Source organism: Ursus maritimus, unplaced genomic scaffold, assembly GCF_017311325.1.
Source record: "Ursus maritimus isolate PB19 unplaced genomic scaffold, ASM1731132v1 scaffold_30, whole genome shotgun sequence".
Taxonomy (NCBI): domain Eukaryota; kingdom Metazoa; phylum Chordata; class Mammalia; order Carnivora; family Ursidae; genus Ursus; species Ursus maritimus.
In genome coordinates, this window is record NW_024425564.1 from 2,383,296 (window position 1) to 2,397,608 (window position 14,313).

General features: G+C 53.1%; 2 protein-coding genes across 2 annotated transcripts in view; one reads left to right on the top strand and one right to left on the bottom strand.

The window, feature by feature from the left end:
• BNIP5 (BCL2 interacting protein 5) overlaps window positions 1–10,823 on the top strand; it is a 13,827-nt gene extending 3,004 nt beyond the window's left edge. Inside the window, exons 3-11 of the mRNA XM_040644607.1 lie at window positions 386–450; window positions 722–962; window positions 1,995–2,126; window positions 2,944–3,005; window positions 3,316–3,556; window positions 4,432–4,563; window positions 5,460–5,524; window positions 6,948–7,202; window positions 10,761–10,823. Coding sequence (XP_040500541.1) covers window positions 386–450; window positions 722–962; window positions 1,995–2,126; window positions 2,944–3,005; window positions 3,316–3,556; window positions 4,432–4,563; window positions 5,460–5,524; window positions 6,948–7,202; window positions 10,761–10,823 — 1,256 coding nt within the window. The remainder of the gene's footprint in view (window positions 1–385; window positions 451–721; window positions 963–1,994; window positions 2,127–2,943; window positions 3,006–3,315; window positions 3,557–4,431; window positions 4,564–5,459; window positions 5,525–6,947; window positions 7,203–10,760) is intronic.
• A 1,529-nt stretch (window positions 10,824–12,352) lies between these two features.
• The window catches only part of PNPLA1 (patatin like phospholipase domain containing 1), a 44,161-nt gene continuing 42,200 nt past the window's right edge, over window positions 12,353–14,313 (bottom strand). Inside the window, exons 10-11 of the mRNA XM_008693392.2 lie at window positions 13,908–13,965; window positions 12,353–13,478 (exon numbers count right to left, since the gene is read on the bottom strand). Coding sequence (XP_008691614.1) covers window positions 13,939–13,965 — 27 coding nt within the window. The 3' untranslated portion in view covers window positions 12,353–13,478; window positions 13,908–13,938. The remainder of the gene's footprint in view (window positions 13,479–13,907; window positions 13,966–14,313) is intronic.

The following is a 14,313-nucleotide window of genomic DNA, read 5'->3' on the forward strand; positions in this document are numbered from 1 at the left end:
ACAGGGAAAGAGATGAAGGCCCAGAGAGGTTAAGAGATTTACTCAAGGTCGCACAGCTTGCCGAACCCAAAGCAGATATTCACAAATCTGTAAAGGTCAAAGGAAATAGGGGGGTACAGGTTGAACTCTTGAAGGAGTGACCTGATAAGGCCTGCATAAAAGTTCATGCTTTGGCCTATTGCCCTTTCCCTGTGGATCTCCCGAGTCTCTCTCAGAAGGACTAACTCCTGGGACATGGTGCTTTTCCCCACTTCCGTGGCCTGTTTTAAGAGCGCCCTCACTTAATGCAGAAGGGCTAAGTTGATCTCAGAAGTCCAAGACAGGCATTAGAAAGAGTTCTCCGTACACAGAGAAAGACTAACTGGGTGCCTTCACTTTCTTCCAGAGGAGATTATCATCAGGATGATAGTGGAATTTCTCCAAAGAGTGGGAGACCAGTGGGAGGAAGAGGTAAGGAGCAAATGGTCTGTGCAGACCCCCAGGGCTTGCTGCTTCCCTCTCTTCCTCTGCCCCTCCTCCCCCTCCTCCCTCCTCCCCCTCCTTGAGAAGCTCAAGCCCCATCTGCTCTTCCAGGCCTCAGTGCTCCCCGGCTCTGGGCTCTGTCACTTCCCTCACCTGGGGCCACCTTGAAGCACCTGGTGGCTGTTCCGTTGCTTCTCGGGGAGCTTTTCCCTCTCCTCAAGGTCAGGGCTTGACTCGATTTCTCTCATCTCTCCCACAGCAGCTTCGAGCTCCTCAGCCAGAGGTCGTTCCACAGAACCCAGTGCCCGCTGTCAGGAAGAAATCCCAAGAGAAGAAGTCTAGCCTCAAGAGAGCCTTTTCTCATAAGAAACACGGCTCCGAGGAGCCTAAGAGAGCAGGGCCTGCAGATGTTTCCAGCCCGGAGTCTCGGCCACTCAGGAGGCCCAACTTTCTGCCCCTGTGTGGGAGGGGCCATCAGCCCTCCACCTCCAGCAGCCCTGGTGAGCAGGCTCAGAGTTACCATGGCAACACTGCAGCTGCCTCCGGCTCGGGAACCTTCTCCAGGGTTGGAATTGGCCATTGTAAGGGCTGCCATCCCGGTTCTGAGTTTAGCTCTGCCCAGAGCAGTGTGGGGAGGGCAGTGGGGATGAGAAAGGGATTCCAGCAGGTCACCTCCACACTTGAAACCTCAGTGTCTAGGCAGGCAATCCAGCTAAGCCCACGGGGGAAACTGTGTGGAGGAATCCCCTAGCCTCCCTCATCCCTCCATAGCTCCAGCCTCTCTACCCTGGCAGGGGGTAGCACACGCAGGAAGGAAATACAGCCCAGGAGACAGGACACCCGGGCTCTGAGCTGGGCTTTCTACATCATTCCCCATCTCTGTGCCCGCCTCAGTCTCCTCATCTGTAAGATAAGACACTTCGTACTGTGCATCTCTCCTCGATCAGTTTTCATAGCTATCTTGTTATCCCCATTTTACAGACGAGGGAACTGAGGCTTAGGGAGGTAAAACAGTGTTCAAGGTCACACGGCCCACCACTGAGGGAACCAGAGCTAGAGAGAAAGGGTCAACCTGGGTGGCGGGAGCAACGGCCTAGCCCAGCCCCTTGGCCTGGCCAGGAAAATTTACATTTTAAAAAGGAGGGGCGATGCTTCACACCAAATATAGAGCCCCAGTGGTGAAACTGCCGGCCACAAGGGGGGATATCCTCACCAGGGGATTCTGGCCCTGCTGCGTTAATTCATGGCGTGGGGTCAGGCCTTTACTCTCCAAGCCAGGATGCTGGCGGAGGGACGAGGTTACCAGTGGAGGGGGCAGAGGAGGGCAAAGCCCAGGAAAGCCAGTTGTAAGGGAGGGCAAAGGATAAGGGAGCTAGGTCTGGGCCAGCACCTCAGAGCCTTGACCCTGACCCGCCGCTCCCCTCTGTCCCAGCAAGACCAGCCATGGAGTGAACTTTGCAACCTCTGCTAACTTCTGTGCTTAAGGGCCTCACACGGATGAAACACACCCATCATTTCTTCTCCCTTCTCAGGCTCAGAGGAACCCCACGTCCAAGAGACCCCGTCCGCAGACAGCGGGGTTCCAAGTCCTGCGGAGCTGGCCGCCCAGGCAGGAAGCCAGGGCCCCGGAGAGGACTTGCAGACGAACAGAGCCTTGGAATTCAGTTAGTACCCTCTCCCTTTCTCAGAGGCCCCTTGGAAATCATCTGGCCTGACCCCTCCCCACACAGAAGAGAAACTGACCCAGAGAGAGGCAGGGGCCTGGCCGTGACTTCCTGGGAGCGCGGCAGGCGGGGCGGGAGCACTGGGCGCAGTGAAGAAGCTATTTAGAGCTACGCGATGTTGGCTGCCCTTTATTGTTACGACTGCTGTGGTTCTGGAGCTGGCTTGAGAATGGGGCCTCAGGAGAAGCCCAGGACAGGAGGGAGGGGAAGGGCCCAGGGGGTGAAGTTCAACAACACATGGGGCTGCGGGCGCTGCGAGGCTGAAACCATGGAATCACTACCAGTTCCAGGTGTTTGCAGATCCTTTTAAAGACCCACTTCCCCCATGTCCCCCATCCCGCCTTGTTGGCTTCTCACAGACCCCATGCCTTGAAGGGGAATTGAAAAGGGCCCCTGTTCTAAGTGGGAGAGGAGGAAGTTGCTGGGCCAGGGGACTTGTGGGGGCCTGGCCCTTCCGATGGCCTTGAGACACCTTCCCCTGGAGGCCTCACACTTAACATGGCCCATCTAGGTGCTGCCTGACCAACCAAGAGGTGGGTAGATTCCCAGGGAACCAGCTCTGCCCTCAGGCCACTCCTGAGGAATGGGCCTCATCCCCATGGAGGGCCTGGGACAACAGACTAGGGCAAGCTGGTTAGCAGCCTGGATACCTGTCAGATTCACCCAGGGCACCACTTTGGGCCTTAGGAAGTGAGGACTGACCGTAGAAAAGCTTTTGTCCACACTCAAGTGTAAGCAACCATTTGTTCTCTTTTAGAAGAATTCATCCAGAAGATTGTTGACCTACTCCAGGATGCGGGGGAGCAGTGGGGAGAGCAGGTGAGGCAGACACTCCCCGCATGGATCCTGACCCTCACTATGGACTCCCCTACCCCTGCCTGGCCTAAGAACTTCCCTGCCCTTCCCCCCAATGCTCCATCTTTCCGGAGCCGGGCTCCAGTCCCTCCTCCTTCTCGAAGCCTCCCCCACCCAGATGGCCCGCAGGCCACACTTGCTGGGCCAGGCCGTGCCCTCTGGTCCACAGCGGGGTCTCCGTTTGTTTCTGGGGGTGCTGGCCTCTTTCCCCACCCCACTTGCAATCTCCTCATGGTCAGGGGCCCTGACTCAGTTTCTCTCATCTCCCCCACAGCAGTTTCAAGTCCAGGAACCGGAGGTGGCTGTAGAAAACCTGTCCCCACCCTGCAGAAGGAAATCCCATGAGAAAAAGTCCAGCTTCAGAAAAGCCTTTTCTCATAAGAAACACGGCTCCAAGGAACCGAAGAGAGCGGGGGCTGCAGGTGCCGCCAGCCCGGAGTCCAAGCCGCACAGGAGGCCCAGCTTTCTGCCCCTGTGTGTGGGGGGCCATCAGCCCTCCACCTCCAGCAGCCTCGGTGAGCCGGCCCAGCGGTGCCATGGTAACAGAGGCTGCCTCTGGCCCCAGGCTTCCCCCAGCGCAGGCTTGGCCAGCTGTGTGGCCTTGGCCTCAGGCTTGACTTTGGCTCTCTGTTCTGAGAAGGGTAGAGAGGTGGGGGAGGGCTGTGGAGAGGGGTGGGTGCCAGTTGCCTGCTGGACCCACCGCCCACAACACAAGCCCTCCCGCCCCCCACATAGACACACAAACACTTAAAAACAAATGAGTTCGAGAGCAGTGCATGGGTTTATCAGCGAAGTGCATCAGACTCGCTGCGAAGCTATTAGAAAAGCACAGAGAAAAGCACTTTATCCAGGTTGGATGAAGCAGGATATGGCCTGGGCCTCTGCTTTTTCATTATCCTGCAGCGTGAGGGACACCGTTGATTCCCTTGACATTGATGGAGTGCTTCCTACAGGCCCCTCTCCCATTATCTCATTTAACCCCCTTGCAACCCGTGAAGTCAGTCTTGTTATTCCCGTTTGGCAGATGGAGAAAGCAAGGTTCACACAGGCAAAGCCTCACAGAGCGAAGGAGACGTGGGCCCGTCGGGTGGGATTTGTTGGGAGGCCTGCTCTGTTTCCTCCCGAGGCAGAGGGGGCAGAGGGGGCTCGAGGCAGAAAAGAAGAATGAGGTTTCTAGAGGGGGTAAAGAAGGCACTGTGAACTCCTTTGAGGCGGCCCCTGGAGGGCTGGGGGCTCGCTGAGGAGCCTGGGAAACCCGGACCCCTCTGGGGCCAGCGCCTTTGGACAGCTTCTTGTCAGAACCTGGACCCCCCCCGCCCCGCCCTGTGATGTGCCTGTGGATTTGAGACGGGCGCAAAACACACTCACACCATCTCCTTTCTGCCCTCAGATCCGGATGACGTCGAGTTCCAGGAGTCGTTGCCTGCAGAAGGGACACCTGTTGGACCCTCAGAGGCACCCTCCCAGACCAGAAGCCACAAGCCAGAGGAGGGACCGCAGGCAGACGAAGTGTTCGAATCTAGTTAGTACCACCCTGCTCTCTCCTGAGGCGGCTGCTGTGGGGCTTCCTTTTGCGTGGATCTCGTAGGGTGAATTCAAGTAGGGTCTGGGAAGGCTGCTGACGAACGCCCCAGGAGACTCTAGCAGGGTGGGGAGGAGGCAGGGTTGGCCCTTCAGCTGGGGCTCCGGGGGCAGAGTGGAGAACAGAAGACAGTGTTCTCTGAGAGTTCTCAGGTGGAGACCTGTCTATTCTGTGGGCTGTAACTTCACCCCATCCCACTCCATTGGTTTGCTTGAATGTTCCACATAAATTTCCTGGCTTGCTCTGGTCTCATAACCAGTGGTGTCTGTCAAGGGGCTGAGGGTGGGCGTGGTGGGGGAGCCCTGATATGTAGCTTTTGCAGATTTCTATGGTGTAAGTGTTCCCACCATGGCTGATTTCCAGCTACTAACAGTTTATAACAAAAGGACCACAAATACCCGGAATATTTGCAGTTAGGTCTTGGTATGAGCTGCCATGGGTATGTGGCCGCTTACAGCCCAGGCTGGTGGCTGCATTCTTGTTACATCTGTGGCTGTGGCCTTTCCCCCTCCCTGCTTTCTGATGAGCTCTGCTCCCAGCTCCCACGCCTGACCACGCTACTCTGTAGCCTGGACAGGGGACACTGGGAGGTCTCAGTTTCCCCATCTGTCAAACGGAGCTGAGGTGAGACTTGACTGGCCAAAGTCCTTTCAGTTTCCATAAAGCAAACTCAAATAAAGCTTTCACGCTCCAGCCCTAGTTTCGGGGAAGATTTTTCTTCACCCTTCAGAACGAATCCGTGCGCTGTATTCTAGAGACAAAATATTGTCGGTAATGGAGGATGTGTTGTTGCAGAGCTTGTCAACAGTCCCTGAATCTTTCTTTATTTTCCGTAGAGGAAGTGGTCATTCAGAGGCTGGTGGACCTTCTCCGAGAAGTGGATGACCAGTTGGGGGAGCAGGTAAGGACTGCTCAGTCCCCCCACGGCTGGCCCCAGGGGCCTCATCACCCCACAAATGAGGCCTGAGTTCAATCCCCATTTCTGCATCCGGGTGACCTTGGGCATGTCCCTTAACCTCTCTGAGCCTCAGTTTTTCTCTTTTGCAAAATAGGGGGTATATATCCAAAGCTTAATGCATATATAGAAAATGCCAGTCCCATAGCAGATGAGATCAGTGTTAGCTTAAAATACTATCAGGCCCATAGTGGCCCACCCTGCCAGCCTGGACGGCCCCCAATCCAAATCCCCCTTAAAGTTCAGCTCACGTCCGACCTCCCTGGAAGCCTCCTTCCCCAGGTCCGGCCTGCCAGTGCCACTGATCTTGTCCTCTGCTAGGTTCCTTTTCACTCTGACTTGGCACACATTTCAGCATCAATATGGTCTCCAATTCTCTCAAGCTTTTAGGGTTTCCCCTCCTGCTAGAGAGCCTATAACAGGGGGTTCCCTCTTTGGAAACCTCATAGTCTACTTGGAGAGACAAACACAGATCACATACGAGGTATCAGATATGAGCAGAGGTCCTAGCTGGGTCATGAGCACAGCGGGCTCTGTGAGTGCCTCACCTTACCGGCGTGGTTCGCGCTGGCCCAACTCCGCACTGCCAGTACCTGCAGCCTTTTGCCTGAGGACTGGCCTCTAGAACCATTTTGCCACCCACATGGTAGGCCAGAATGACCTCCCCACCTCCTGAGGAGCGGCCCTCAACGCATGGCTCCTGGGAGCTGGTGTATACATACCTCGGCTCCCTAGCCCCTTGCGGGGAAAACTCTGAGGAGCGTGCTCTATGCCGGCTCGTGGAGCGGCCGCGAGGACCAGGCTCCATAGCCAGCGTGTGTGCACTGCCTTCCCATCCTTGCCCCGGCTCTCCATTCCCCCATCGGGGTTTCACAGCGTCACTTACCACATAAACTACTTGCACCTGAGCCCTTGTCTCGGGGGCACCCAACCTAGGACATTTAGGTGTTAGGAGGAGGTGACTTAGAGTAGGAAATTCACCCACATCCACGCCACGTGGAACCCTTTACATAAACGATCTCACTTAATCCCCTTCCCCAACAACGCTGCGTGCAGGTGGGGGGCATTACTCCTGCCGTTTCCCCCAAGACTAAACTGAGGCTGGGAGAAGTCGCGCAGCTAGTAAATGCTGTTTGAGCATCCGTTATACAAAGACCTGCTTTTTTCCCCCAACTTGTTCTGCTGATCGGAGTTGAACCTCGCAGAACAGATTCCGAGAGGCTGGAGGTAGAGGAGGCATTTAACAAGGGAGTTCGTCCCCGGGCGGGGGGTGCCCAGCCTGGGTGCACGGAGCTGGGCCGAGGGGCGGCTGGAGGTAGGGGGCTACCTGCCGCCACCACTGACACCCTGCCTCCATTTCTGCTTCCAGATCAGGCGACACCCCAGCTTTAAGAGCTTCTTACACAGGCTCTCAGACTCCTCCCTCAGGAAGCTGGCAGCCACCCTGCAGAGCCGGAAGGCCCACTCTGCGGGGCCCGATGGTCACCTCACCCAGGGACCCTACCTCTTTGCCTTTGGCTCTTCTAACAAATTTGCCGGCAACAACAGCCACGCCGTCCTCAGCCTCATGGGCCTACGCTACGGCCACAGCTACACCCACTTCCCGTGCCAGGCGGCCTCGCAGGTGAGGACAAGCGACAGCAGGCTCAAGATCCCAACACGGTCACCTTACTGGCCTCTCCCTTCCCCTGCGGAGTTCCTGACTTTTGAGGGGCTCGCTCAAATGCCACCTCCTTGCGGAGGCCCCGTGAGACGATTCTATACCCAAGGGACCATCCTCTTTTCCAAAACCCTCGCTGGCTTTTCTCGATCATTAGCATCTGCTTTGTTGGGCTCTGGTCCCTGGTGGTATGTGCATTTCCAAACTGATTTCGGTATGGAGTACTGGACCGGGCGCTCCCGTAGCTTGCCCTCTTGTTGTTTCATGGGTTGTGCCATTTGGCTTCCCAAGTTCAAGACTGTCATAAAATTTAAACGATGAAGCGAAGTACGGTTACGTGTCAAGTGAAGGATGGTTGAGGTAGATGGGACGATCCATGGGCTGTTGGTCCTGGAAGGCTTCCAAGGGGGTGGTCCTTCACTGACCTTGTCTTGGTTGATTGGTTAAGAATAGCTGCTCCCTGCCATCGACCTCACACTTCTGATCGGTTCCATGCTTTTCCTAGTAACCTGCCCTGTCCCTAAGGCTCTGAGATGGTCCCTTTAGAAATAATACTTCTCACTGATTTTTTTAGTCTGAGTTGGACTCTGATAAACAGTGTTCCCCACCTTTTTCAAAATCAGTTAAGGTAATCTGCCTACAGACATTTTGACCCAGATCTTGAGTGCAGAAGCTGTCGAATGAAGGCATGACATTAAAGGAAGGAAGAGGTCCTGGGGCACCTGGGTGGCTCAGTCGGTGAAGCATCTGCCTTCTGCTCGGGTCATGATCTCAGGGTCCTGGGATCGAGCCCTGCATCAGGCTCTGTTCAGAGGGGCGTCAGCTTATCCTTCTGCTGCTCCCCTTGCTCATGCTCTCTCTCTCTCTCACTCTCTCTCAAATAAATAAATTTTTAAAATCTTTAAAAAAAAATGAAGGGAGGAAGCATTCTGTTTGTTGACATTGGACAAACAGGATTTCTACACCCAAATGATCCTTAGACCTTTATTACAATGATGTCACCATCTTGCAAACACTCTGCCTTTCCTGGAGTTACCTTTCAAAGTCACGTAATGCATCTCTCAGGAGAGCAGGTTTGATTTCATAATACTTGTGGTCTGCTCTATGCTGGCTTGTTTTCCTGGTGGGAAACTCCTTACGACCTTTGACCTCTCTTCCCTCAGCCTCATTATCTTTGCCCAGATATGGGGATCATATGATAATTTGCCCTCTAGGATGGGTTAGGTAATAGTTTCTGGAGTGATCTGAGCTCTTTGTGAAAGATATTAGAGAAACAACAGCTCTGACATCCTCGGTAGCTCTAGCTCCTTCTTCTGGTTTTACTAACCATTCATTCCTTCACTCATTCATTCATTTGACCAGTAGGTATTGATTGGTCCAGCTGTGCAAGGTGCTGTGAGGGCCTGTGGCTGGTTCTGCTATAGGAAAAGACAGAATGTTTCCTGATGACGAAATTAAGTAGCAGTAAAATGCCAAATTAGTGGTAACTAAGGCCAATGAAACCATGGGTCCTGGAAGCCTTCCAGGGGGAGGCAGGCATAGACTGACCTTTGAGGACGGAGAGGCTGTAGATGGGAAGAAAGGCCCAGAAGAGCACTGCAGATAAGAGGCCCTGAGTGAGTCCAGACCCAGATGGGACAGCGAGTGTGGTGTGTTGATATGTTAATTAGAAGTCTGTTGTTATCAGAATGGGACCCACAAGTAATTGGGGCTGTAGCTGAAACCTATGTTCTTTTTCTCCTCCCAGAACGTTGCAACTCCTGAAGCCCAAAGTCCTGATTAAAAGCTGTGCTTTAAACTCAACTCTCCTTGAACTATTCAAACAATCGGCAGCTTTGGGCAGGACCCTCTGAAGATGCTTCATGACCCCCCAGTCCAGTGCTTCACAGACACAAATGAAGAGTGGATGGTCTGCGTCTGTGTGCCATCAATGGCTTCCAGAGCCTGGGATACTCGAAACCCTCTTCCACTCAGCTGGACGAAGACGCCACGCTGGGGGAATGAGAGCACTGTGCGGGGAGTCAGGAGACCAGAGCTGCACCTGCTGACCTGTCCAAACTTGCTGCAAAGCCCGGACTTGTCTGTCTTCCTCTCCAGACCTTGGATTCTGGGCAAGACTATGTATACAACCCGTCGGGTCCCTTCTGACTCCATCCTGCCGAAGGCTCTCTAACTGGGGGGAGGTCGGTGCTTTCACTCGGTGGCTAAATACACCCCACCGAGCTGGAGGCAATCCTTAAGTCCTCACTGAAGGAATGAATGACCGGATGAATGAGTGGGAGAGCTCCTGAGAGCCAGGTGATTCTGCCAGGCATTCCTTGGGAGGCCTTGGTCTTCCACTGGAATTGTGCAACCAGTAGTTGTCTCTCTAAATTGGGGGCTAGGGAGGAAATGGGGAGCTACCACGACAGGCACTGGCCTGAGCATTGAACCAGGGGTCAAGGACTTCACATTCTGGGGCTAAACCTAGTACTGACTTATGTACCCTTATTTTTACTATCATGTATTTTCCTGATCTGTAGGGGCTCAGACTATGCCTACTCACACGAGGAGGGCCGGCTGGCATTTTCTAGATGACAATTTCAAATGAGTCTTTGTGTGTTTTTGTTTTTAAAGATGTTATATATTTATTTGTCAGGGAGAGAGAGAGCGCAAGCAGGGGGAGTGACAGGCGGAGGAAGAAGCAGGCTCCCTGCTGAGCAAGGAGCCCGATGTGGGGTCCCAGGGTCCTGGGACTGGCCTCAAACCCGAGGCAAAGTTTTAGGAAGTTCAACAAAGCATATTCTGAAAGTCACTTGGTTTTATTGCTGATTCTAAGAAGTGGGGGAGAGGTGATTGATTTATGGATTTCTTTTAATGTTCAGGGACACAGCCCCAAAATGCGAAGGATCGGAATCAGTTTTGAAACGAGGGTCAGGAACCTTCTGTACGTAGTTTCTTATTTGGGATGATGTTCTTTAAATTGTATGAGTATTTGGTATGAGTTCCCGATGCTGGCATCTGAGTCTCATTTTTTTTACTGTTATTTAAGCAAATAAAGAAACTGACTCGCCCTGAGGCCTAGTCTGGATTATTCACAATGGTGGCAAGATGGGGGGCCACCTGCCATGTCAGCCAGCCTGGTGCCTGCGAGGCTGTGTGGGTCACCTCCCTGTCCCCGCCTGGGGACCCTCTCTGGTTGCTCCCCAGGTGTCCCATCCTTGGGGGGGTGTCAACTTGTTGAGACAGTAATGGAGAGCCCTGAGCAACAGGAGACCTGGGTTTTAGTCCAACTCCCCACAGGCTGAGGCTCTCAGGGACACGATACTTGCCTCTGGACCTGACATTCTGTCTCTCTGGGACTGTTAAGATGACAGTTAATTGTACGTCCAGGAAAATCTGGGCCAGTCTTGAATCTACAGCATCTGTTTTATTAAGTCCCTAATTTTGGTGCCCAAACTGTCACTCAGAACCTGGGGGAAAATGGACAGAATACAGTGTCTGGTTTTTGGCCCACAGAATGTGGTCTCTCCTGTCTCGCAGGTAACACATGAGTACTTCAGTGGCTCCCTGGGGAAGGCGGCCCTCTGGGCACAGAGCACATAGGTTGTCTCCTTTCCAAGCCACCTCTGGGCTCCCAAACCTTGGAGGCTCCCTGTAATGCTCAGAGGAGGGCAGAAGAGGGCAGCACCGCACCTTGTAGTCAGGGAAGCTGGGGCTCAGAATGAGCAGGCGCCTCGTTCAAGGTCACGAGGCCACCTGCAGACAGAACTGGGCCAGGCTCCAGCTCCCAGAACCCGTTTTAGTGCCTCCCTGAACTGTCTAATCCATTAGCTCATTCACTCAACCAATATTTACTGAGGATTTACTATGTGCCACGTCTGACCCGGCTCCGGGCAATACACAAATGCAAAAGGCACAGTCCCCGCCCTTGGGGTGCTCAGGGACCTCACCCGTTATGGGGATTTTGTGCCAGTAGGAATATAGGGTGGCGGGGACATCACTGCGGGAGGGCGGGGCTCCCTCAACTCACACCGCCCAGGCTCTCAAGAGCACAGAGGTCCACGGGAGACCCTGCTGCTTTAAAGGCTTTGAAAAGGTGGGTAAGTGCCATCAGGACATAATTAACCTAATTTGGAGGCTAAACAAGTAAGTACAAGATAATGGGGTCAGCCAACACCTGGCTGAGTTTGGGATGTGAGCTGAATTACAGGGAGCGCTGTGCTGTAGAGGTCATTCAGATATGCTTGTTTGGAAGACCAGAGAATGTTCTGCCCTTGGCCTTCGCACCAGTGAGACCTCCAGTTTCAGAGTATAGTGACTGGCACATCAAAAAAACAAAAAACAAAAAACCAAGAGCCACTAATACTGGCTATTAAAAAAAGCATTATAAGGAGAAAGGAACTAATTAGAGTTGCCAAATTTAGCAAATAAAAATATGGGTGGCCTAGTTAAATGTGAATTTCAGATAGACAACAAATAATAGCAATACTGGGGCCACCCTCACACTGAATAATTATTCATTGTTTATCTGAAATTAAAATTAACAAGGTGTCCTGTATTTTATCAGGAACTCTGGAACTAATGCAAGAAGGGTTCTTTTAATTCCCTTGTAATGGGGAAAAGGGAAATAAGCAAAACGAAGGAGAATATACAAGGGGATTGATCAATATCTGTAACTGTGACGTAACTGTAACATAAGGGCATCTGGGCTCTAAATACAGGCTTTGAGTTAGAACGACAATGATTGTTATGTTCAACTCCCCCTTGCATACCAGGGAATAAGCATTCCAGAGTTGTGCAAGACTGAAACCCTCCCCCCTCCGGTTCACATGTCTCAAGGCCTCTGCGCCCACCGTGTCCGGCAAACCGCAAGACCACTCCTGGGGAAAAAGGCCAGGAGACCGTAGCTAGGTGGGCCGCTCCAGGTGGGACCTGTCTCTCCCCACCCACGTGGCCCCCAGGGTACTCCCCTGGTCTGAGCCACAGAATCAGAGTATCAGAGGAGGCAGAGGGTGCAGGAACACCCGAGATTTGATTCCTTTCAGCCTCTCAAAGGTACAGTTGGTGATGTAGGGAATATTGGGGTTCAGAGCTGAACCCAACGGCCAAGAAAGAATTCTTGAGGCATCTTCGGTGCAAAATGGAGGTTTTATTAAAGCACAAGGGACAGGCCCCGTGTGCAGAAAGAGCTGCACTGGGGCTGTGAGGGGTGACTGATTATATACTTTCAAGTTGGAAGGGGGTTACGGACAGTACGGGCCTCCAACGTATTTTGGAAACAAGGTTTCCAGGATCCTGAGGGGGCTACAGGGGACCAGCTATTGTTAGGAAAAGGTCATCTATTACTGTGTAGTAAAAACTCAGTCGTGAGCCCCCTTAGATGTAGATCAGTGGGCCGTAGACTTGGAGGATGATGGCCAACACGTATCTTGCGGGGTAGAAATAAAGGAAGTTTCCATAGGAAGTTTTAGGTGTTAGAGTAGACTCACAAGATCCTGGGGGGTTGGGGTAAGGTTGCCTTTTGCCCTTAGCAAAGTGTCAACATCGAGGCAGCTGAGCTCCCAGAGGAAGTTCGCTCAGCCCGTTTCAAGGACTTGTCAATGCATTATCGGCAGTAAGAAAATTAAATTTTTTCTTTTGTCTTTGTTTTTCACATCAGTTAGGTTCTTCCTGGCAGAACGTTCTTAAGGGTGCCTGTGTGCCTCCTGCTCCCTGACATGGTCCACTTAATGTAGGCTCCAGCAGGCCCCCCGCCACAGTCTCCCACCCTCCGTGGCTAACATTTGCATGCATCCCCCAGAGGCCCTGTCTTCTGGGTTTTGCATTCCAGGATTTGCTAAGCAAATACATCTGAGGCCTGGGGGCAGCCCAGACTTCCTTACTGGGCCTGGCCGGGGCTGGAAGTTATCCACACCCCAGCAAGCAGTGGGGCTAATCTTTTTTCTGGAAGGGCTGGAAAAATTGAGGCTGAAGGTATCTTTCTCATTGAACATTTTCACTGAGGTGTGAACAGCAGACAGAGGAGTCTGCCCTCACGCTGCCCTCCTGCAGAGGGATGGGAAGGGAAGGGACATTTGGCCTCCCGTTTCCTCCACAACCACACCGGGACTCAGGGGAGCCCAGGGTGGCCTGTTCAAGATGACTGCACCGCACGAGCCCCAGGGAGCTTTTAAAGACCTCATGCCTGATCAGCTCCACAGTGATTCCGGTGAGCAGCCGAAGCAGAGTCCAGCGGTTCCAAATCAAGCCTTTGGTCCACTGTGAGGATTAAAAACAAAACAAAAGAACTTGGTCTCTTGACACCACACGAGAGAGGCAAGTGCATCGACCCCCAAGAGTTTGGCCTGTAGACTAGACCTTGGGGGCCAGGGTGGGTGCAGTCCAGCTCGAAGAAGCAAACTCAGGCTGGGGCTGGGAGGAAGGCCCAGAGCCCAGCCGGCCAGCAGCAGGATGTGCTGTGGGCTCTTCAGAGCCCATCCGTATCGGGGTCCATGTGTCTGTCCAGAGCAGAGTAGGGGAAGGGCTGGAGGACCGCAGAGAAGCTGAGAGGATGTTTAGACAAGGAAGAGGTTGCCCAGGAGAAGCAGGACCCTCCACACCGACAGGCTTGGTAGTGGGCGACACCTGGTCCCCAAAAGGCCTAGGGTGAGGGGAATGCGTCTGAGAGCCTTGGGGAGAAGGCTCTACCTGGGGTCATCGTGTTCTCTCCCATTCCAGCTCAAGTTCTCTCTTGGCTCACAGCTTCCTAGAAAAAGAACAGAGAGATTCATCATTTCCAAGTCCCTCATCGAGGACTTTCTGCCCCTTATTTCCACTGAGAACATCCCTCACATCTTCCTATGCGTAGGGCAGCCCCAAGCAAGTAGCCAGGCCCCATTCTAGCAATTTGATGCGTGGAAATTGGAAATCTCAGTTTATATAAAGAAATCAGTTAACAAATCCCACTTTATTAGACAAAATATTTTTTTTGCAAATGGAGAATGCCATTTGCAGAGCAGGAGTTGATAAAAGAGTGTTTGAAACATTATTTGATTTACAAAAGTCTGGTTAATATTTGGCTTTTCGGGGAGGGGAAAGAAGTAGAGTGGCCTCC